At 35.9% G+C, this 24,864-nt stretch overlaps 1 protein-coding gene across 1 annotated transcript in view; it reads right to left on the bottom strand.

Annotated features, from left to right (window-relative positions):
• LOC145680752 (uncharacterized) overlaps nucleotides 1–24,864 on the bottom strand; it is an 88,093-nt gene that overhangs the window by 34,322 nt on the left and 28,907 nt on the right. The window contains exon 2 of the mRNA XM_081751722.1: nucleotides 13,754–14,058. Within this exon, the coding sequence (XP_081607848.1) occupies nucleotides 13,754–14,058 (305 nt within the window). The remainder of the gene's footprint in view (nucleotides 1–13,753; nucleotides 14,059–24,864) is intronic.

Below are 24,864 nucleotides of genomic sequence, written 5' to 3'. Positions count from 1 at the left end.
TTGCTTACAGACGCTCTCCAGGCTTTGTTGAAAAAGCCGTAAAAATTTTAGCGTCAACATGTTAGATTCTGAATTTGTAAAGGTGAGATTTTCACACCTTTTAAAAGAATCTCACACGTAGCGAGCGCTTGGCTTCGCTTCTCCCAAGTTCGTTACCCCGTAAGTGAGCGGATCTAAGATTTCTCCCAGGATGCACTGCAGTTTTGAAAATATGTATTTTATTTTGATTCATGTTATGTGTAAAATATTAATATTAACGTATTACGCTCACTCGTTCTTGGAAAGACCGTTTAAAATTCATGACTATTTTTGTCAACGTGTTTCCCATCGTTCAAGACATTTGGATGTTGTATATTTTCAAAATTAAACATAACCTAAGATGTTTCTTCTCTCTCTCTCTTGCAAACATGGCTACTGGGGTTGGTAGCAGACAGTTTTGAGGGAAGCCAAAGGAAAAGAGACTTCCTTCAAATACCCAGAGAGATGACAGCTTTGTACATATTTACCAATGTATTCTATATATATTTTTCTTTATTTTAGTATAACTTATCATGTGTATCAATAATGCAAAGTGTTGATTTTTGTGAAAAAGAGCTAATGTTTATATGCTATTGTTATGGACTTCTGTTTGGTGCAGAAGCTTTTAAAGTGACCGCTCAATAACGTGAGGGCAGCACCTACCACGAGGTGTCTGGTAGTTGTTGCAGGCAGAAGCTAGTTTCTGTGGTCTGTATGTAGAAGACCACCCACGATATCTCGCCTGAGGCATCAAACCCTTTGTGGGAAATTTCCGAGAACAGCGAGTCCACGATTTTCTGAGAATTGTTGAGTTTAATAACCTTGTTCAGGTGCTGAGCAAAGGAAGTTCTTTCATAGACACAGGAGAGTACACTTCGAACTATTGTGTGTGCAGTTTAAAAAACTTCTCAAGTACTGAGAAGTAAAGACCCAGGACGGTGTGAAAACGCTCCCCAGGATTGTCCTGTGACTGATATACGTGTACCGACATGTATCGGGCAAATATTCGTATTAGTGGACAGTGTTTGTAAATATCATTTTATTGTGGAATTATTTCAAGTGTAATTGAACAGTGCTATTCGTCAAAATTTGAAACTTCCACTATGTTCGTATATTTTACTAGAATATACTCGTTTGAAATAGTATCTAAACTATGGCTATTTTATCTATAACTAGGCCCACATTTCGAAGTAGCAGTCATTCTGACTACAAACTTTATTAACAGTGCAGTGGCACTATTATCTAATTCCTAACATGGAATAACAATTCACTGTCAAATTGCTATATGAGATTTAACTAGGCCTGTCACGCTATTTCGGCAGTGTCATCCATGGACTTTTAGAACAAGGAGACTAGCAGTTGCTTAAACTTACTATTATGCTGACATCCTTACGTTAGTTCCAGCATCATTGTGACTATCAAGCTAGTCAGAATCGTCACGAACATTTCCAGTTTAGTGGAATGAGAATGTGGAAACTATATTTGTGATTTTCCGTCATGGACTGTGTGTCAACCCTTCAAGATGAACAGTGCGTCATACATATATATTTATAATTAACAATTTTCCGTATAAAGTGTGTATAACCAGTGTTATTGCTATTCTCAGCCTCCTCTCTGAAAGACGGTCAGAGACTGTGAACTTGTGATTAAGAGGAGTGTGAATTATTATGGTGTATCTGTTTATCAGATCATTTAAGAGATCAGACAGATCTCCAGTTTTAATCATTCTTGTTTTTTTTTACTTTCCTATAAAATTTCCGTGTGGAAAATTTGTGTGTATTTCACTTAGTGTGTGTGTGTGGTGCACCAAATTACGAAGTAAATTCAATATAATTGAGTATAATTAAAATGGAAGTGTTACGTGTTCCTACCATCATATATGGTCTGCCTAACCAAGAATAAAATTTCATCTATCAAAAGTATTTCCAGGGTGTCTGCTTTCCTGTACGGTGAGTACCTGATGCTAATCCCTATGTTTTGTTTCAGGAGTGAGAGTCAAGGAAACATTTCTCCTTGTCTTGTGTACATCTGACCATCTTCCTGAATGGGGCCCAGGGAGAATTACGCCCAAAGAACTTAAAAAGGACACAGTTATGAGTATAGAGAGTAATTAACAGGCTGCTACCTGTTGATTTTGAAATTTTTTTTTTAACCTTTGTTTATTCTAAAACTCTCTATAAGTAGCTTCTAGACCATAACTGTAGTCAGAGAATACCCTGAGTTTTTTTTGTTTGGTTTTATTCATTTATTTATGCTCTACCGACTATCAAGAGTGGCAGTGGCGGCTTCCACAGGAGATCACCTTTATCTCCAAACAGGGATTTACTCATGCTAATTCATTTAATTTTGCATTTTATTTAAATTTACCTTAATATTGAATATCCCTAGCCACTCCACCTTATTAATATTCATCATTATTGTGTTGGTGTCTTTTGGTATGCTTAGTTTTCTTCTATAGCTACCTGCACCTCACACTATATAAAGGAAGTCTAAACTGACTGACTGACTGATCAACGCTCACACCAAACTGCTGAAGCTAGAAACTTGAAATTTGCGCAGGGAATCGGGTATATGATGTAATGTTCCGCTAAGGGAGGGTTTTTGGAAATTCGACAGAGAAGGGAGGAAAGAGGGATGTTAATTATTGTCTTAAAATGCTCAGTTAAGATGTATGAAATTTAGTACATAAATTTCTCATTCAAAATAATTAAACATATCTTTCGGTGTTTTTTAAAAATATTTTCCTTGGAAAGAAAGAAAAATAACAGGTAGAGAATAAGCAATGAGGGTTGCAATTGTTAAAATAAGTGACCTTATCTCAAAATACGTTGAAGACAAGAAATTTGGTACTTAGACTTTTTATTTAAAATAATTGAATCAGTCATTTCGAAAAGGCCATATATCCACCAAATAACTTGTTGAGGAGAAAGAAAAAACCTTGGACTGCAAAATCGACATGTACAATGCCATCGATAATACTAAGGCAATAGTGTAGGATATAAATATAATGTGACCATACAATTGGTCTTTTCACAGGGATGAAACTGAAAATGTGGCGGAAAGGACATACGGCTTTTTAGCAATGACTGATTCAATTAAAAGCGTGTTTCTGGGTTGGTATATATATATATATATATATATATATATATATATATATATATATATATATATATATATATATATATATATATATATATATCCTCCGTGCTGCGGCACATGGCATCAGAATTGTCACTGTTTCTCTCATTGACCCCGAAAACTATGGATTCAACACTAATATCGGTCATTCTTTATGATTTTAAAATTTCTCACCCCCTCCCCTATGTTACATCGTCAAAGTGAATAATCTAAAGTAATCTCTGCCCCTAAACTCATGTAGATATGTTGAAAATTTGATTGAGATCGGTCGGGTGGTTCAAGAGTGATGAAGTCACAAAAGCAGTCATTTTTATTTTATTTTTTACATATATATCCCTCCTCCCCTCCCCTACGTTGGTTCCTCACAGTAAGACGACAAAAAAACAGCCGAGGCCCGACCCTATATATATTGAAAATTTGATCGAGATTGGTTGGGTGATTCAAAAGTTATTGGTTTTATTAGTTTTTATTTATACGTCCCTCTCCCCTCCCCCTCTCCTAGGATCTACCGTTTAAGTGAAATTACAAAAATGTTTCCAGATCCGAACCACATGTATCTTGAAAATTTGATTGAGATCGTTCGGATAGTTCAAGAGTTATTAAGTTACAAAAATAGTCACTTTTAGTCTTATATAAATTGATTTTTATATATCTCCCCCTCCTTCTGTTCCCCTACGTTGCTCCGTCAAATTTAAATCATAACAACGATTCCAGGCCTGAACCTCATCTATGTTGAAAATTTTATCAAGATCGGTCGAGTGGTTCAGGAATTATTCAGTTTTATTTATTTTTATACCCCTCCCCCACTCCTCAGTTTTACCATCAAAGTGAATAACCTAAAACCAGCCCGGGTATATATATATATATATATATATATATATATATATATATATATATATATATATATATATATATATATATATATATATATATATATATATATATTTATTTGGTCTAGGAATTAATTCATGCGGTTTTACAAAAGATGGCGTAACTAGCTTATTGTCCCATAGTTTCGTTGATCCAAACATGCGTTGAAAACTACTGTCATTGAGCATCTTGTTTAGTATATGTCAGTTGCTTGAAGCGGAAACAACAACATTTTTTCTTCAACTGAAAATGGCGCATTTTGTGCCTGATAAAGTGTTTTTGCGGGGAGTTATTCTTCATTGCTTTAACATGGAGAAAAGTGCTACCGCAAGTCATCATATTTTAGTGGAAGTGTTTGGTGACCATGCTCTAGCTGAGCGAACGTGTCAGAAGTGGTTTGCACGGTTTAAAGGTGGTGATTTCAGCTTGGAAGACCAAAAGCAATTTGGACAGCCAAAAGAATTTGAAGATGAAGAATTGAGAGCATTGCTTGATCAGGATTCGTGTCAAACGCAGGACGAACTTGCAGAAGCATTTGGAGTTGAGCAAACAACAGTTTCCAAACGTCTCAAAGCCATAGGAATGATTCAAAAGATGTCTTATTGGGTTTCACATGAATTGAAAAGAAAGACGTTGAAACAGTGGCGGCTAATGTTAGTGTTGCAGCGTTGCGCAACGACCAAAGTATTTCAAGAAAAAAATATTATCAATAGTAGTAAAGAACAGAAAAAATACTTTTTAATACTTGCATATATACTTTAAATAACATATTTTTTTACTTCTCTAACTGTCCGTTTCATTAATCCGTTTTAAAAAGCGAAAAATAATCCGTCACACAGTCTCTAATTTATATTGTGTTGCAGCGAGCATGCAACGACCAGATTCCTTCAGCGCAGGAATTGGAGCAAATGTTAAGTCTCCTTTCCCCTATCTCAGAAGTTAAAGGGTCTGGTCGTTGCAGTGCTTCTGCAACACAGCACGGTTTCGAGTGAACGAGAAGGTTTTCGCGCTAAATAAGATTTCTAAATTTTATTTCACTAGCAGTTAACAAATGGAATTTGTTTTTATGCATTCATATTTTTATATTACGGTACTAATACTGAAGCAAATCAATATAATGACAATTAAAAAAAAGTAATAGCACAATTACAAAATAAAAAAGAAAATATATAGTAGAGCAGAAATCAAATGAAAGTAGATCCACATTTACGAGTTAATTCTTAGCTTATATAGATAATGAAAATGTCTTCTACAGTAATTTGTGAACTAAATATTAATAAGTCAATATGCAGAATCCCCCCCCCCTCTGTGGATAGTATTTTAGTATATACATATCTCTTTTATAAAATAAGTATATTTTATACTCTTGATAGAAAGAACTGTATGGTGGGGAACGCCACATTGAATTTGGGACTAGTTAGCAATGCTCAGAGGCGTAGCCACGAGGGGGTCCACCGGGTCCGGACCTCCCTAAAATTTTGATACTCGACTAGCATTTGTAGACTTTCTTAACGAACTATACTTGTTTAATAGAGAAATGATTGATGTAAGCTAAATATTTTATTTTACACCTCATCATGTACTCTTTCTTTTCTTATAGAAATAATCGTTCTATCATTTTTTTCTAAAAAATATAGGTGACAGTAATTAAGAATTACTTATCTTTTCGGGTACAGTAAAAGACAGGTTCGTTATTACGTAGACGTATTGGACCTTCCTCAAATACTTTAGACCCCTCCCAGCTAACATGTTCCTATATCTGCCGGGTTTCAAGGTTGCTTTCCAGAACGTTGATAAACATTGTTTCGCCTCATGTGGAAGTATATTGTGTTCATCGTGTATTGCGTAACAACCAAGACGTATGATTTGGAATGTAGTTCTTTTTTTCTTTTACGCACGTGTGTGTGTGTGTGTGTGCGTTGATATATGAATAGGGTTGCCAACTCTGTAAAATAAAAAGAACCGAACTTCCTCAAAATTCTCTGTGATATAGGTCTCAGCGTGAAGTATCTCTGTTCGGACCTATCCATGGAAAGGAAATGTACTATTGTGAACGAAAGTGCATTAACACATATATTCTGTATGTCCTTAGAACATTCACTAATAACCTTAATAGATACATTGTGCTATAAATGAGAAACTGAAATTGATCAATCGGCATTGATCAATTTATTGTTTTTCCCAGTAACTACCATTTCTTTAAAATTATCAGAACATATGAACAAAAGTATAATAATCTTTACGTGACAATTTTGGATTTGGAAAATGAAATTCACTCTTTAAACATATAGTCTCTACTTCAACTATAGGAAATTGCTTTAAGAAGTCCTTTTCCACTCTTAATAAATGTATAAAATTCCTTGAAAGTAAATTTCAAATTTTCCCTGATACAGTCCCTGTCATCTCTCTAAAATTTTGTAAACAGGTGAACAAAATATATTAATCGTTGATACATGGTCAAAGGTAACAGTTTTGAGTTTACAGAATGACAGCTACTTTTCCATATCTATACTTCGAACTAGATACAAATTTGAAAAAAAAAAAAAAAAACGGTTATAAAGGGGCTGGTGAGAATTTTGTACCCGTCACCGGCTTTAATCCAAATAACATCAATTTTTCCGGCCAGGCCAATGAAAAGCCGGACAGTTTACAGCCCTATGTATGAATATGTGACATTCGCAATTCATATACTAGTATCTCTTTTGTATAAGCTGTTTTGGTTATTAATTATTAGATTTAATTTTATTGTGTGTGCTTTAATTCTGTACATAACCTACAAATTCTGAATAAATTACATATCATGACTTCTGTAAATAACTTACAAAAAATTGCCCAGCTTTTAACTGAGGAAAACTTACAATTAAGGCTTAGACAAAACAAGCAAAGTGCAATTCAGGAGAGTGTTCGAAAAAAAAAATGGTTTAAGTTTACAGGACACCTTATGGCAGTAATGTTGTATGCACTAGGTACATTTCCACAATTTATTTGAAATTTTCCTAGATAAATTGTGAATAAAGCGTGTTCAATGTACATTTTTTTTTATATATATATAACATTAATCTCTGCTACGAACTCTCTTCAGTCTACACTGAAGAGGAATTCGGAACACTGTCAGGGACTGAGTTTGCTAGAATGAATTGTTCACAAAAATCTAGAAAAAATATTTAGTGAATCTACAAAGCTTCTGCACTTAATATTAACTGTACCTATGGCGTCAGTTAAAGAAGAATTCTTTTTCACATCAAAAAGAATTGACACTTTCAAGAAATTGAATGTCCCAAGAAAGGTTATCACCATTGGTTATGCTTTCCATCGAAAAAGACCTGACAATAAGAATACTAGAGTTCAACCAGCATGCATTAGGCAGATTTGTTCCAATCAAAGAGAGAAGAATGAACTTACTAATTAAATAAGGTGATTAATCGGATTAAATGTTCTTCATTTTTTATTTTTTAAAAACAGATTTTTATTTAATTTAACATGTCGCATAGCATTTGCATCTAAATTTATGCTGATTAGTCAATGAGTTCACTTTATATCTTCTGTCTCCGCTCGTTCATACTGCAACACCCGAAACCACAAACCACCGTCCGCCACTGCGTTGAAAGAAGAAAAACCGTTTGCGAATTGCTGCTTCAAAGACAGAAAAGGAAGGGATTTTTGCATCGAATTGTAACTGGTGATGAGAAGTGGATTCATTACGAGAATCCTAAACGAAAAAAGGCCTGGATGAAGCAAGGTGAACCAGGTCCTTCACAACCGAAACGAGATATTCATTGTGCAAAGGTTATGCTGTATATATGGTGGGATTTGAAACGTGTGGTGTACTATGAACTTCTGAAACTTGGTGAAACTATTAATGGACACCGCTATCGACAACAATTAATGCGTTTGAAGCAAGCTCTGGCCTGAAAACGACCAGAATGGAATAACAGGCATAATAAACTTATTTATCAAGATGATAACACTCGACCACATGTCGCAAAACCGGTCAAAACCTATTTGGAAAATGTCGGATGGAAAGTGTTACTCCACCCGCCATATTCACCAGACACTGCTCCGTCTGACTACTACTTGATCGATTGCATGAATAACGATTTGATTGGACAGCGGTTCACTTCTTCAGAAAATATCGAAAAATGGATCTTTGATTAGATTGCGTCAAAAGATGAGGAATTCTTTCGACACGGAATCCGTAAATTGCCTGAAAGATGGGAGAAAGTAGTGGCTAGCGATGGACAATATTTTTGTTAACGTATTCATTTACTTTGTTTTTGAAATAAAGCTTCAATTTTTATTAAAAACCGCACGAATTAATTCCTAGACCAAATATATACTACATATATGTAGTATATGTAGTATATGTAGTATATATATATATATATATATATATATATATATATATATATATATATATATATATATATATATATAGTATATATATACCGGGTGGTCCATTTATTAAATATAAAGATAGTAGTAAATATTATCTCAGAAATCGTAAAAGGCACAGAAGCGAAAATTTGCACCAAGAAACTACAGGGAGAGGGACAACGTCTTAGGTATTTTGTAACATCATTGGAGGAAAGAGGGATTTGGGGGTAGCAATTATTATAGTAAAATGTCCATATCTCCGAATCTCTGAAGTTTAGAGACATGACATTTGATGTAAGAACTTCCAATATAACTCTTTCGAGACGGGAGTTGCATAGAAACATCAGAAAGGAAAGATGTGGTTATTAGCCTCAGTTGCGTTCAGTTTGTCAAATATATCACTCAATACCCAATCATATAGATCAGGATAGGCTTAAAGGACTTTTTCCCCAAACACTGTTTCATTTCATGCCCCCAACCCTGAGTTAATCGTCGCAAGCATGTAAGCTGTCACTGTTCTCAGTGTTGCCGTACCTCTGTTCGGCTTGTATAGTTAAAGCCCGGCAGAAATAAGGAAAAAGCTTTCCTTACTATTTTCAGTTAACAACAAAAAAAGTTTTTTTTTTTTTTTTTTTTTAAATATTTCAACTAGGAAAAATGAAAGAAGAAAAGGAATTGAGGCAACATTGGTTTTTAGCACAAGGGATCATAAATCTCTACCACGCGTCGCGAAGACTAGTAGAGGAGGGTTTAGAGGGGTGAACAGGGTTTTTGGAATTACTGGAAAAAAGCTCTCTATGTATGTCCTGGGTTTTTAGCGAGTCCAATTTTTTAGTCTCCAAAGGGTTAAAATAATTATACCTGCGCTTCACGTTTCTTGACATTTCCAATAGAAAGGGAACAACAAAGGCAGGAAATAAAAAGGTTGGCCTTACAATTGTTATGATGGGATGATCATAGGTCTATCTCGAAATCCTTTGCTTCCCCTAAGCTTCGAGTAGGGATGCGCACGAGTCGAGTCGAGACAGAATTCTCCTGAGAAAATTCGAGTCGAGACACAGCTCTTGCAATAGAAAAATATACGTGTTTCGAGTCGAGACATCACTTGTACAGCACATTTTCGAGACGAGACAGCCTCAAATCTTGTCTCGTGCGCATCCCTAGCTTCGAGATATGAATTTTGATGTTTAGACTTTTCATTGAAATAATCGAAGACATGTTTCAGCATTTTATGATATTTCCCGTACAAGGAAGAAAAGGGCGGGGAAAAAGGCTGGGAGTTACAATTGTTAAAATAAGATCTCGAAACCTCTCAAGGCTAAACACATGAAATTTGGTATTTAGACTTTTTCATTTAAAATAAATAAAAGACCCATTTCAGCGTTTTTTTCTTTTTATGTTTCTCCTACAAAGCAAGAAAAAGACGAGAAGGGAAAAGGGATTGGGATTACAAGTATTATAGCCTAATGTCCTATATCGGAGTCTCTTAAGATTAGAGACATGAAATTTCTCATTAAAAATAATTATATACATCAGGCACGTAGCCAGGATTTCGTAATAGAGGGGGTCCATGACGAAATACTATGGTTATGACACCTGGGGCTCGATCATTCTAAACTATTTAACAAGTAGCATATATTGGTTCGTTTACCCAATATTTCCCCAGTAATAGGGGAAGGGGCGTGACATGAAATACTGTGGTTATACACCGGAGCTCTATCAATCTAAACTATTTTACTGGCAACATACCCATATTGGTTCGTTAGGACAATAAAATGAGGATGTGTTAGTAAATGTTTTAATAATAAACTATGAAGAAATCTCTAGTAAAAGAATATTTAAAAAGTATTGAAAAAGACAGTCTTCCGGGGTCATTCGAAATCGTTTTTTTTAAATGTTCTTTCTTCTTTTTCTTATCTTCGTTTAATGCCGTCAAGAATAGAAAAGAGATCTCGTTCAGCAGTAAAGACATCCTATAAAATGGATTAGTGTTCCCGCGAAACTGAAAATTTCTTTAACAAGCGTATTGGTGATTGTGGGCATTTCTTAAGTTCTACTTGAGAGTCTATCTGATATAACCGGTTTATCGATCGTCATTTGAAGTCCATAGGATTAGCATGGAGCTAGATGGAATTCGTAATGCTCCGTTCCAATAATATACATTTTTTAACTTGACACCCTGCACCCGTTTCCTCCACATAAAGCTCCTCATAAAAAAGAGTAACTAAACACTTGCTATAACATTTTTTTTTATTTTTAATACTGATTCTTTTTTCTCGTTTCTTTTTGTTTCATCCTTCCTTAATTTTTTTTCATTTCTGGACCCACCCCTTGGCTACGTGCCTGATACACATAGTTCACGTTTTTGTTTTTAATTTTTTATAATTGCCCTAGAAGTGAAGAAAAAGGCGGAAAGAAATAAGACTGGAGTTGTAATTGTTAAAATAACATGGCCATACCTCGAAATTCTTTAAGAGTAGAGACATGTTAATTAAAAACGTGTTTCAGCTTTTTTTTTTTTTTTTTAATATTTCCCTCAAAAGGGAAGGAAAAGAGTGGGGGTTGTTATAATAATATGCACCTTTCTTAACAACAGCGGGATTTTAGTTACTATTTTCAAGTCTTAATATTTTCTGATGAAATTCTGTTGTTTTTGTTTACGAATCTCGCGGAATTTCATGCGATCTTGTTGTCAATAGTACTATGTTCTATGAATTATGCAATCACAACACTTATATTGACAATAACATAGCTATCATTAATACAAAGTAAGTGAGAAAAAATAACATTCACACATTGTAGAGAATTGCTCAGAAGCTGAATGAATTGTGGGAAATATTTGCACATTCGTATTTTCATTACAGTGTACCAGTAACACAGCATCTTCACTGTTCGCCTTTTCCCATTTTGCCTTATGATTCTTATCACAGGAAACGTCAATCAAAAATTGGTACTTAGTGATTTGTTATCGTAAGGCAACACGGGATTCCCCGGTTCGCCTTACAGTAATATTCATATATTGGTAGCCCTGCTTGAGCAAATATACAGCTTCCTTTGAATCAGCTTCCACTCTCTCAAATTAATTTTGTCATTTATCGTTTCTCTTTAACAGATTTATTATTTTCTTTCGTTGTATATAAAAACAGTAGAATTACTTTTAACACTATCCACATTACATGTACTTTATTTCTTTTAATCTCAATGACAATCATTTATTATGTCTACAGAAATAGAATTACAACTCCTCGAAAACAACTGAACCTAGATCAGGAGTGCAGAAAAGTTTTTGAAGAGGAAAAAAAAATCGTCGATGATGTCTACTTATATGTAAAGAAAAAGGACAAATCAAAATGATAGTTCTCATAATCATGTTTCATTTATTGCGTAAAGAAAATATTTTTGCAGAAACTCCGACTCTCAAAACTTCCCAACCACCAAACAGTCTGTGCGCAATGTTCATTAATGTGCAAAAAGTTTCAAGCAAAAAGAGTACGACTATACATAGATTAAAAAAAAAAAAGGAATAAACTTTTCCACAATCCAAAGAGAGGATAGTTTTATTTGGTAAAGCTAACATAAAAAAAAAAAAGGGAACAACAAGGAACTTGCAATAGTGGTAGCCGGGGAGTGAATGGGAAGCTGACCCTTCAAACCATATCCTACCAAGTGAGGTTTGCTTTATATGTGTTTATTAAACTTGTTTAATAGTTACAGCCAGGTACGTGAGCAGAAATTTATTTCAGGGCGAAGAGGTATCCAAATTCAATATGATGACTAATTGTATTAAAATTTGTAATACCGCCCCTGAAATTATACAAAATTTATAGAAAAGTCGGGATTTCAGGGATGGGGGTTCGGACCCCTAGGACCCACTCCCTGTCTACAGCAAAAGAATAATGATTGTAATATAAAATGAAGTATTTTTAATGAACAATGCTAATACGTTAAAATATTTGTAAAAAAATAAAATTAAGCATCCACTGTGATACTCTGATTTGCCTAACTGGATGCACAATTGCGAATTTATTGCTATACTACATGTAGTATAATGATGTCTGAGTTTATTCTTCGAGCTAGTTTAATTTTCAAGCTTTTTTCCCTTTCATTTATACCCTTATAAACAGAAGTCAAACAAATTGACTTTCATAAATGATTTTTGCCTACTTATTAACAGTTTATAGGCACATTTTGTACAACCTATTCTAAATTCACGTACTGCGAAGACCAAAGCCTCAATAAGGTAGCATACCCAACATGAATAAATGTACATGAATAATAAGTATTTCCAATTATCGAAAATACTTATTATTCTTATACATTTTAACCATATTTTATACATTATAATCAAAGGAACCATTCTTTGAGTTTTAAAAATAGTGTGCACGGAAAACTTTTATACAATCTAGCACTAGAAGGTGTTGAAAGCATCTGTCTGACAGTAGCAACTAAGGTTAAATTTTCTAATAAAATATTTTTCCTAGAAATATATACTTCCTTCTTTATCATGTTGGTATTTGCCGGTAGCCAGATAGGGCAAGTCCGCTCTTGTCAGTGGGATAAATTATTGAAAAGACATAAGAATTAATTTTTATATTCATGTAATTAGATTATTTGTATGCATTTGCAAGGATAGAGCAGGGAGAGAAATGCATTTTTGAACTTTTGTGTAACTTTGTTTTCTATAAGATGATTGGTTGTTAGGAGCCAATCAGGGAATAGGTTTTCGATTAGATGTCTCATTTAAAGATCTGTATGCTGCTCAAGTAGCTTCATGCTGAATCTGAAAGTAAAAGTTCCCGATCAGTACTGAGTTCGTCACTCGAAAGTGTGTAAGTGAATGTGTTATTGTGTAAAATGACTATCTTTTAGCAGAACATGCTGCAAGGCACCAGAAATATAGGCCTAAGTAGAGATAGTTAAACATTCGCCTGAGTTCTCTCAAAAATATAGACTAAGTAGTAAATAGATTTCTCTAATGTAATTCTTAGATGTTCTTCTCATTGTATACACATGCAAGGTAAATAGCATCTTGTATAGATGTTCTGTACTTCTTGCAGTTACTGCACTTATTTTATTATATGAATAAACAAATTAAATTATGTTTATGAATTCATTTGCAAGCCTACCAACATAAAGTTCGTAAGGCGAAACGGGAAAATGCACATCGAGATAACAGGTTGGAAAGATGGAAAGCGGTAACAGGTTTTACATACAAATATCATTGCTAGAGGTCATAAGGCGAAACGGAAAAAGGCGAACAGTGCAGGAATCAGTAACAAACAGAGTATAGGTAAAATAACCTGTTTTATTTGCCTATGTATTTTATTATTAATAATACTATTATATTTCTTACCTTCATCGAACTTTGTAATGTTGCTTCCAGAAATATCTAAATGTGTTATGTTGTTCATATGAGCAGGAATACTATCCATGCTGAGATTATTCCATAACAAATTATTTCTCAGCTGGAAATTTGTGATATTCACTCCATCAAAACTTCTCATAATTCGTACCCCTTTATTCGTGTAATCAGGATAACGCAACTTGGGAAACGAATAATTATATGCTGTAAATGTGAAACTGATTCCATCAAGATCTTGTAAGCTGTCCTCTTTCTCAGTGTCCTTCACAAACAGAAATAAATCGTGGCAACCCTGGCTGAAAAAAATAAATAAATCGCCGTTAGTGAATATTTCATTCAAACCAACGAAGCACCACCTATTCATTCAAACTAATAAAAGCGTACAAACATTGGCGTACCTATGATTTTTTGCTCGGGGGGGTTATAGTCTCTTACTGAAAATTACAAGAATCTTATGGGGGGGTATGGTTCCTTACTGAAAATTACAAGATTCTTATAGAAGGCTTTGTTATAGTTATGTTTGTCTTTTACATTATGCTCTGAACCACTTCCCTCACCCTCATTGCCATCTCTTCAAATTCTTCTCTCTCTCTCTCTCTCTCTCTCTCTATTTCTTTGATGTTCATGAGATTCTTTCTAGATTGGTCTTACTCATTGTTTCAATTTTATTCAATTTCCCTCCCTTTATTTCCAAAAACAAAAGTTTTCTGTGTTTTAACGACACTGTCACATAATATATTGAAACATGTTAAAAATCAGTCATGAGTTAATATTTATTAATTTTTGAATTTAAGCTAAATTGTAAAATCTTGTCGTTTTAAATTTTATAATAAATCGCTGCTGTTCACTAGTATTGCAGCTTTAATTAAACAAGCTTTTGCTAACAAAGGAACATAGACATATACATAAAACTTTTATACACAACTAGCAGCGTTCACCCCGCTTCGCTGCGGTCACCCCGGAACGCAATAAACTTTGTTACTTAGATAATTTTTACTTTTTCGCTTTCAAGTGATATGATAAAAACCATAGAAGATTGCAGTAAATCTTAACATTATATCGCCTGTCATTTATGTTAACCCGCCCCGCTTCGCTGCGGTCATCCCGGTGCTGGCATATTGTAAAAGTGTCTGTAAAAATAAGCAAATCAATTAAAAAATTTTAAACAGAAGATTCAAGCTATTTTCCGCTGTATATCGCCTGTCATTTATGTTAACCCGCCGAGTGACACGGTCATGCGGGTTGCATATAAATACGTTTATTTTTACCTATGATGAACTAATAACAAAGGATTTGTACGTTATGGACACTTGAATGGTCAATTATCTCAAGACACTGGTAATTAAAAATTAAAGTGATATGATAAAAACCATCTAGGGTCCAAATCCTAATAACCCCCCAAAAATGAAAGAAATTGGTTCAGCCGTATTAGCGTGATGAGCGGACAAAGGATTTTGTACGTTCTCTTTTATATATATAGAAGATAGAAGATAGATACATTTTTAACTAAAAAGCACACAATGATACATAAACATGACCAAGTCGGACAAATATGTCTTCCCGTAAGACGCAAAAATAAAAACCTGTAAATAGACAGAAAAGAAGCAGGTCAAAGAAATGGAAAGTGATGGCTTATATACGAACTTTGTGGACAACAATAACAGTCAAATTCAAGTTGTAGTAAAATATAACATTACGTTTATTAAATATCAGCGGCGTAGCATAAGGGAACGCCTGTATGCCCGGCATCCCCTGTTAATGAGAAAAAGTACGTATTTCATTATATTTATAAATTGTTTGCTTACAATTACCACAATTATTTCCACTGCAATCTTCTGGATGCGCTCTCTCGCTTTACTTTGGCAAGCGGAACCTACGCATGCGCATCACTCATTTTCTGTCTTTCCTCTTGTTGAATGCTATGATCTTTGGGCATCCAGGCCTACTGCAAGCATCAGGACTAGCTCGGGAGAGTAATGCTCCCGGAAGTAGAAACGAGAAACACAGTTCTGATTGGTTGTCGTTATCCACTTCTTGCCACGTTGCATTAAAATAGCAGAAATCAAACGCTTGCTGCTGTCGGCCTTTGTGGCCGAGTGGTCTAGCGCTATATGCTAGTGATAAAAGTTTCTTTTGGCGCGAGTTCAAACCCGGCCAAAGCAATTTTTTTTTTACATTTTTATAACACTTATTAAATTAAAATAATATGAAAATAATACTTAAAAAAGTGATTTATTTATTTTTGTGCAGATAAGTACTTGTAGTACTTATGCCCTTGTACTCCATGATATAGGGCTCGTTTTGTTCCCCTTGTACTTCATGATATAAATTTTGTGACCAACTTAAACAACTGGCTAGGATAGCGCGTAAAACAGCTGGCTAGAGTAGCGCACGGAAAAACGTACTTCCGGGAGTATTACTCTCCCGAGCAGATCGTCAAGCATCGGAGTTTTCGTCTGCTTTCTGTCGAATGCGCATGCCCAACTACTTCTTTTACTACTCCCCGTCATCCCTTGGAACCGAACATTTGCTTTAGATATAAGCTGGCATATGCTCAAGTATTGCCAACTCTATATATTTTGAACTAAGCTATGGTTTCTGTATAGAATGTACGAGCGCTGTCTAGGAAATAGAACAAAACATAAATAGTTAGTTCAACGCCATTATGAAGCATGTCGCTTATGTAAGTGATAGTATAAAAATAGTTATGCTTTAATCGTAATTAAATGCAAACTAATAATCTACATTATAAATACATATCATGTCCCAGAGTGTAGCCAGATACTCTTTGAGAGGACTCACATACACAAGCATAACTATAATGCATTCTGTAGAATCACGGTCACCGATCTGGTAGGCCACCCTCCGCTCTTCACGAAGTTTACTTGGGCTCTTCCGTATCTGGATATCTCACAATGAAGTAGATACACAGAAATAGGCCCCCAGAGTTGCTTTAAGTGCTTTCTATTTGTATCTTCAAATGATATACACACTCAGGCCCATATTCACGAACGGGCACCTGAGGTCCTGACCCAAGATAACAAATTTCTAGGGGTGACATAAAAAAAAAAAAAAAAAAACGAGGTTGAAGTATGGTATGCGGAGAAAGAAGCCGCCCACGAGAATTCATACAAAAGTGGAGCCGGTTTTTCTCGTCACAATGCTAGTGGCAGAAAAGGAGCCGAGACAATTGCTTATTGGCGTCTAACGTAATCTACGCATTTGCTTCTGTATTCTCCACCAGGCGTGCAATTAGGGGAGCCTGGCCCCCTAAATGTTTTGGCCTCCTAATTATTAAGAGTAGTTATTGATAAAAGAGATCCAGAATTGTGACGATTGGACCCCCTAGCATATTTGTGCCTCTCTCCTAAACTTTAATGGCTGGTTGCGGGCCTTAATGAGCAGATTCAGCCTGTTAATCTTCTATTTGTGTTGTGTAATCGTATGGGATGGTTGTAAATTACGCCGTGCTAAATATAAAGCTTCTGCAAGTTGTTTAATGAACATGGCTTTACAATCCTTTCTTGTAATAAATTATTGTGTCACCTCTTCCTGGCTATGCCCTTGCGTTCTGTACTAGATTTATGCTTTTGATTAGCAACATTAATCGTTGATGGTCAAGAAAAATTGGCGGCATAAAGTTTCTTTTGCTTTGTGATTTTAAATGAATATTTGTTTTATTGTTTTACTGTAGTATGTAGAAAATTGCATTTATAACTAAGAGACAAAGCTGTGGAAAGTGTTCGGTTGCTACAAGGTATAGTACCTTACTAACGTTTAGTAAATGATGACTACGATAACAGTACCAGACACAAATTTAATTGATTTTTTGTTAACAACTGCCATATCTCGGTTGACTTACGAGCAGCGCTGCTCTCTGAAAGGGATACGACCTACCCCAAAGCTTTCCATAAAAACAACAACTAGCAATCAGTCGCGAATATTTCAGTCTTCGTGGTATGATGATAGTTTTTTTTTTCTGGGTGTTCTGTAGGAAATAAAATGTTATGTCTCGTCTGCATTATGTTTGGGGCAAAGGAGTCGGAGTGGTGTTCAAACGGTGTTTCTGATTTGGGTAATTTCATGAAGAAAGCTATAAAAACATGTCATCGAAACAACATTTACTGCATAGTGAATATTTTCACTTGTTAAGGAGAATACACATTGAATTGCATTGTATTGTATTATATCAGACAAGTGACTAACTTTGGCATCCCCATTTCGGAATACCACGCTACGCTACTGTTAAATATAACATCTCTAAGATTGTTAAGTAAGTATAAATTTCTACTGTTCTAAAAAAAATCTAATTTACACATATAAATAAAGTAAAAATTTATGTCAGTTCTCTTAAAAATTCTAGGTTTTCGTGGTCTATAACCCTCACAATACAGAAAGTGAGATAGGAAAATGCCAGACATGCATGGAAGAGAATGCTATATTTAGTACCACAGGGTCCCTCATCACGGAGCCCCGGGAACATCAAAACATTTCGATTGCATGGTATGTAATTTCATACATTATTGAAGGGATCCTGGGAAACCAAATAACTATTGTAGGGAATAGTCTGTCGTATGAGGCACTGTTTACGAAGTTTCCAGCATTGAATTCTGAATTCTTTCAAAGTCAGATAAAACCCACAGTTAAATAATGGCCACTTTGTAAACGGTGCTCCACACAAGAAACTTATTTCTATAAATTTTGTTTGTTTTTCCATGATCCTTTTAATAAAATATTAAGTTAATAAAGTATCAAATTTGAAATTTTCGATTGACCCTCGGGACTTCAAGATGCGCTGTGGGGTTAAGCAGAGCCTTGAATTCGATTGCCTTCTGACATTTCCTTACGTCATTTTTTTTTATCCTTTTATTTCCAGCCATTAGTAATTTATAAGCATTGAGCATTTTATTTGACTGTGCAGGAATTCACAACTAAATAGTGGCTATTTCGTAAACGGTGCCCCCATGACTTTTTCTTAGAAAAGTACTTCTTATTTTCAATTATATCTTCAATGATATAAATTAGTATACATCTTGCTAGTGAAAATTTTCGAAAGACCCTCTCAGGGACCTATGGTAGGGGCCCTGTCGGAAGAGCAGAATATTTTATTCGATGCGCTTTCTGACACTTTCCTATCTCAGTTTTTGCTTTACCCTTTTATCTCCAACTGTTTGTGTTATAAAGTACTGCACGTTTTATCAGAAAAAACCCTTTATAAAGAACGTTCTGCTTATGGAGATTTGTTTTGCACATTTTGGATAAATTTAGATTGAGTAGAAACTAGAAATAGGTGAAAAAGTGATGGGTAAAATTTGGAATGACAGACATTCAATGAAATCAAGACATTCAAGATTTGACGAACAGAAATGATTGATAATAGCGAGCGCAAGATTTGAACAGAGTAAGAAAGTAAGTTTTATCAAATGATGTAGATCACTTTTATTTACGAAGAATTAAAGATAAGATAAAGAATAAGTAATATATTCTAAGTTTTGCAATAAATGTGAAACAACTCTTGAAATATTCGTGAATTATATATGGGCCTTCTTATCATAGTATTGTTTTTGTATCGCTACTACCGTCAGGAAATATAGTTACAACTTAAATCTCGAAGATTGTGACCACTAGGTTTGCAAACTATGAAAAATAAAATTACCAGCATGTGCCAGTGTTGGGTAAGTTACTTATAAAAATGTAACGCGTTACAAGTTACTTTATTTCTCTTAAAATGTAACGCGTTAGTAACACGTTACTTGCCCCAAAAAAGTAACTGTTACTTTACTTCGAAAGTAACGCGTTACTTTTAGGTCCAAAACTTTAAATATGTGGAAAAATTATGACTTCAATTTTCCGTACTGCTATCACTACCGCTATTATTATTATTATTATTATTATTATTATTATTATTATTATTATTATTATTATTATTATTATTATTATTATTATTGCACTTCTGAATCACTTTATGTAAATGCAAGGACAAATTTTTACTTGTTATATGAACATTTTCATATAATGTAACATTGATAAAATGCCATACTGCGTTACTCGTAGGAATGGGTACGAGCGAGTTTTCTTTGAAACTCGATTCGACTAGAAACATACATCTTTGAGCTTGACCCGAGAACTCGGCTCGAAAAATTTCCTCCAACTCGACTCGAATTGGTGTCGGGTTTCGAGTTGAGTCGAGCCAAATCCGGTGTATAGTTTCGAGTACTCTCTTCAAGTATATTACATAGACAATATAATTATTATCACTGACACTACTACTACTACTACAACTTATATTATTATTATTATTATTATTATTATTATTATTATTATTATTATTATTATTATTATATTATTATTATTATATTATTATTATTATTATTATAACAACACCGTATATAAACATGAAAGTTAGGCGGTTTGTATTTGAATACTAAAAACTAGTTGATTGCCAACCTCGCTAGTCGTGAAGTCTAGGAGTCAAGGACATTGTTCATGACATTCTGAATTTGGGTCTAGGTTGGGTATTCGAGCTCGAGCCAAACACTGTAAAAAATTATAGGGCACTGGCCAAATATCTTCAAAACTGCTCTGCCCGGTCTTAGAATTGTCAACGCCTCGAGCAGCTCGGCTCACAGCTCAATTACTATCGACCCGAACCGAGAAGTGAGCCGAGCCAACAGCTCACCCAACCAACTCGGCTAGAGCCCTCGGCTCAGTTGAGCCGAACCGAGCAGATGGCTCATCCCAACCAAGCCAGTTTGAGTCGATGGTTCACCCCAAGTGAGGCGGCTCAAGCTATTTTCTCAGTTGAGCCGAGCGGAGCTAAGCTTGTTATTAAAAATCTCTTGTGGCCTCGCTATCGAGACGAGAAGAGATGCGAACAGTGTCTCCTCTCGTGAGCAACACTAAAAGTATTCCATATTACTGCTTAGCTTACATTTCTTATGGTTTTCGCTTTCCACTGTAATCAGGCCATGATTTCAAAACGAGTTAAAACGAACGAGCCATTTAACAAACTCGACTGGACTCGAAACTCGACGCGATAAACTGAATCGGCTTGGAACTCGAGTCGAGAATATTACCTTTGACTTGACTCGAAACTCGACTTGAATTCGAGTCGAATCGAGTTTTATCTTGACTTGTGCTCATCCTTATGCGTTAGAAAAAAATTGTTGCTTATTATTATACTGCTAAACTAATTATATAAGGTGTACAACTTTGCTTCCGCCGTTTTTTCCCCAAAATATGACGCTTTAATGAAACAAATTGCTTACCCAGGCATTATTCAAAGTATTGTCCCTCGCTGGCCACAACTTTCTCCCATCTTTCGGGCAGCGTACGAATGCCGCGTCGCAAAAATGTTTCATCTTGGGAGACGATCCACGAATCCATCCACTTTTTGATTTCTTCATAAGATCGGAAGTGTTGGTCAGCCAGGTCATGCGCCATTGATCGAAACAGGTGATAATCAGAGGGAGCGATGTCTGGAAAGTACGGCGGGTGGGGTAGGACTTCCCATCTTAACGTTTCCAAGTACGTTTTGACCACTTTTGGAACATGGGGTCGAGCGTTGTCGTGCTGCACAATCACTTTGTCGTGCCTCTCGCTGTATTGCGGCCGTTTGTCCTTTAATCCTCGGCTCAAACGCATTAATTGCGTTGGATAACGATCACCTATGATTGTTACACTTGGTTTTAACAGCTCATAGTACACGACGCCGAGCTACTCCCACCAAATGCAGAGCATGATCTTGGAGTCATGAATATTCGGTTTGGCCGTCGACGTGGAAGCATGGCCGGGATATCCCCATGATTTTTGCGTTTAGGGTTATCGTAATAAACCTATTTTTCATCCCCGATCACAATGCGATGCAGAAATCCCTTCCGTTTTTGCCTCTGAAGCAACTGTTCACAAACACACAAACACCGTTCAACGTCTCTTGGTTTCAACTTATCCGGGACCCAAGTTCCTTCTTTCTGAATCATATTCATGGCTTTGAGTTGTTTTGAAATGGCTTGCTGTGTCACTCCCAATGATCATGCCAATTCTTCTTGAGTTTGACGCGAGTCTTCACTCAGCAATGTCTCCAATTTTGCATCTTCGAAAACTTTCTGTCTTCCACCACTATGCTGGTCTTCGACGTTGAAGTCACCGTTCTCTCACTAATAGCGTCCTTACCATAAGTACTTGAGAGCATTCGATGAGACTCAGCCGCAGTTTTCTTCATATTAAAACAAAAAAGAAGACCCTCCCGCAAATGGTGAGAATTTGGCTCGTAACCTGACATTTTCAATCGAGAATAACTTTACAATGCACACACAAATCGACTAATGCTTGAATGGGGTTATGTTGACAGAGGTCCAAGCTAACTGCCTGACGTCTGCGATCTGTTTATTTCTACTGCTACTTACCGTTGTAGCCACCTATCGGAAAACGGCTGAAGCAAAGTTGTACACCTTGTATAATAATAACAATGTTGTTATGTAAAATTAAAAGTACAGAATATAGAGAAACAGAGCACTACAACCAATAAAATGAGAACACACGAACTGGGGGTGAATCAAAACCTGCCAGTAATTCTAAAATCGATACATGCTTTTTAAAGCTGGTTTCAAACTCGATAATAATCAACGGGACTCTAGGATAAGCAAACTGATATGAAAGAACTCCAATATTACATACCATCAGCAAACTATTTTCTAGTAATAAAGTAGGCCTGCTCATCAGAACAGTTTATTTATATTAACCCCTTACTGTATATCGTTAATTATGGCACCCTAGTTGTTGATATTTTCCACCAGGGGACTTCAGACATTTTACTTTTAAATTCTGTCCACCATAATCCTCAGTTCTTAAGAAAAAAGTATTCTTTCAAATGTTCGAACGGTAAAATACGAGGGCTAGTCAAGAAAGACTTAGACTGATTTTTTTCTAGGCAATTTATTATTACTCAGCAACAGGCACATGATCCTTTTCAAAGTAGTCCCCGCCCATTTGAATGCACTTTTTCATTCGAGTCTTCCAGTCCTCAAACACGTGTCGCAGGCCATTCTTTGAGAGGTCCTTCAAAACTGCCTCCGATGCCTTCAGAACCTCGGAATTATCGGAGAAGCGGCGTCCACGCAGTCTGGATTTTAGGGCAGGGAATACAAAAAAGTCGCACGGTGCGGTAGGCGTCTCCACCATCCTCAAACCTTTGCAACAGCTCCTTGCAAGTCTCCACTCGAACGGCCTTCTGCTCTGGTGTCAGGAGTCGCGGAATCCATCGCGCACACACTCGGCTCATGTGGAGGTGGTCATGCAAAATTTTGAAGGCACTGCCATGAGATATGCGTAGTGCGGCTGCCAGATCGTCGATACTGATGCGGCGATCTTCTCTAACAATGACTGCTGCCGTGTTAATGTTCACCTCAGTAACAGCTGACGCTGATACACCTGGTCCACCAGCTTTCGTGATTGTCATTCGGCCCTCTTTAAACTCTTTGAACCACCAGAACACGGTACTTCGTGGCAGAGCGTTATCTTTGTAGGCTGCTCTCAACATTCCTAGAGTTTCTGTTGTACTTTTCCCCAGGCGATAGCAGACCCGTATAGCTGCAAATTGTTCATCTCGTAATGACTCCATTTCTTCTACAGGCGACTTCTAGAGGCGGCGCAGAACATCACCTGCAATAAAAAGTCGTGGTTACCAAACATGCAATGATTCCTTAACAACATTTTATATATATGCACAGCAAGACCCACCCTACTTGTATGCCAAACTATGAAGCTCCAGCGTTAACAGAACTGCCGGGAAAAAAATCAGTCCAAGTCTTTCTTGACTTGCCCTCGTATTTTCGTTCTACATCTTCATAAAAACAACACCAATCAAAGTAAAATAGACTACCGGTATCAATGCACTCCTAGTTCACTCACTGAATGTATTGATTTGGAGCTGTCAAAATCTACGACAAAATCTTCCAGGTGCTTGCAATCAGTACACGTGATTTCCCTAAGGCTGTCCTCATCTTCCAAAAAAAAGCAAGTGGCACTACGAACTTATCTATTTCTCCGTGTATCGATGACTGTCGGTCACTGACATACGTAGTTCATGCCCAATTGTTTCATTCTGAGAAATTCACTTACAGGAAAGAAACATTTGTTTCCGAAAAAAATACATATATTGTAGTTACTTATCCGAAATGTAACGCGAAAAAAGTAACGCAAACTAGGTACGTTACTCAAAAATTTGTAACGCGTTACAGTTACTTTGGAAAAATGTAACGCGTTACTAGGAAACGTTACTTGCGTTACGTTACTTCCCAAGGCTGGCATGCGCTCATAATCCTCCAAACAGGTGAAGAATAATTGGCGGGTGGGTGTGTAAAGTGCGTTAAATCAGAAGTTCCTGTTTAGAGAAGTTGCATTTGAAAGTTGAAATATAAATACAAAAATCCGGTTTTGGGTTTTAGACATAAATCTAAAAAACAGTTCTATTAACATGAAGAGCTACAAAAGCTAATCATTTTCTCAAAACCGGATTTTGGATTTATGTCTGAACTTTTAAATGCGATTTCTCTAAAACACTGATTTTTGACTTAACGCACTTTACACACACACCCGCCAATTGTATTTAAACCTTTAAATATATAGGTATAGTTGAGAAGTAAAAAAATATCAATCAGCTGGTAAAATACCGGTTGGTTCTCAAAGTTCAGTAGCAAATATACACCAGCAACAATACAAATAACATACTCGAGTTTTTATAAATGCATACAGTGATTAGTCCTACTAAATTAATCATCTAAAATGAAAAGTCTAAATACCAAATTTTACGTTTCTAATCTTAAGAGATTCAGAGATGTGGACATCTTATAATAAGTGTTAACCCATTTACCTCCTTCCACGTCGAATTTCTTAAAAGTTCTTCCTTAGTGGTATCTTACGTCACAAAATCTCTGTATTCTAAATAAAATTTTATGATTCTAGGTGAAGCATTCTGGCCTAGGCACTGATCAGTCAGTCAGGACTTCTTTTACATATAATAGGCATGCTGCTTACATCTGTTTCACCTATTAACTGGCAAGCACTTTTCAAGCGCACATTTGGATTGATTTCCATTCTATCCA

This window comes from Thermobia domestica, chromosome 3, assembly GCF_964235325.1.
Source record: "Thermobia domestica chromosome 3, izTheDome1.hap1.1, whole genome shotgun sequence".
NCBI lineage: Eukaryota > Metazoa > Arthropoda > Insecta > Zygentoma > Lepismatidae > Thermobia > Thermobia domestica.
This window is presented reverse-complemented; position numbering and strand designations above follow the sequence as displayed.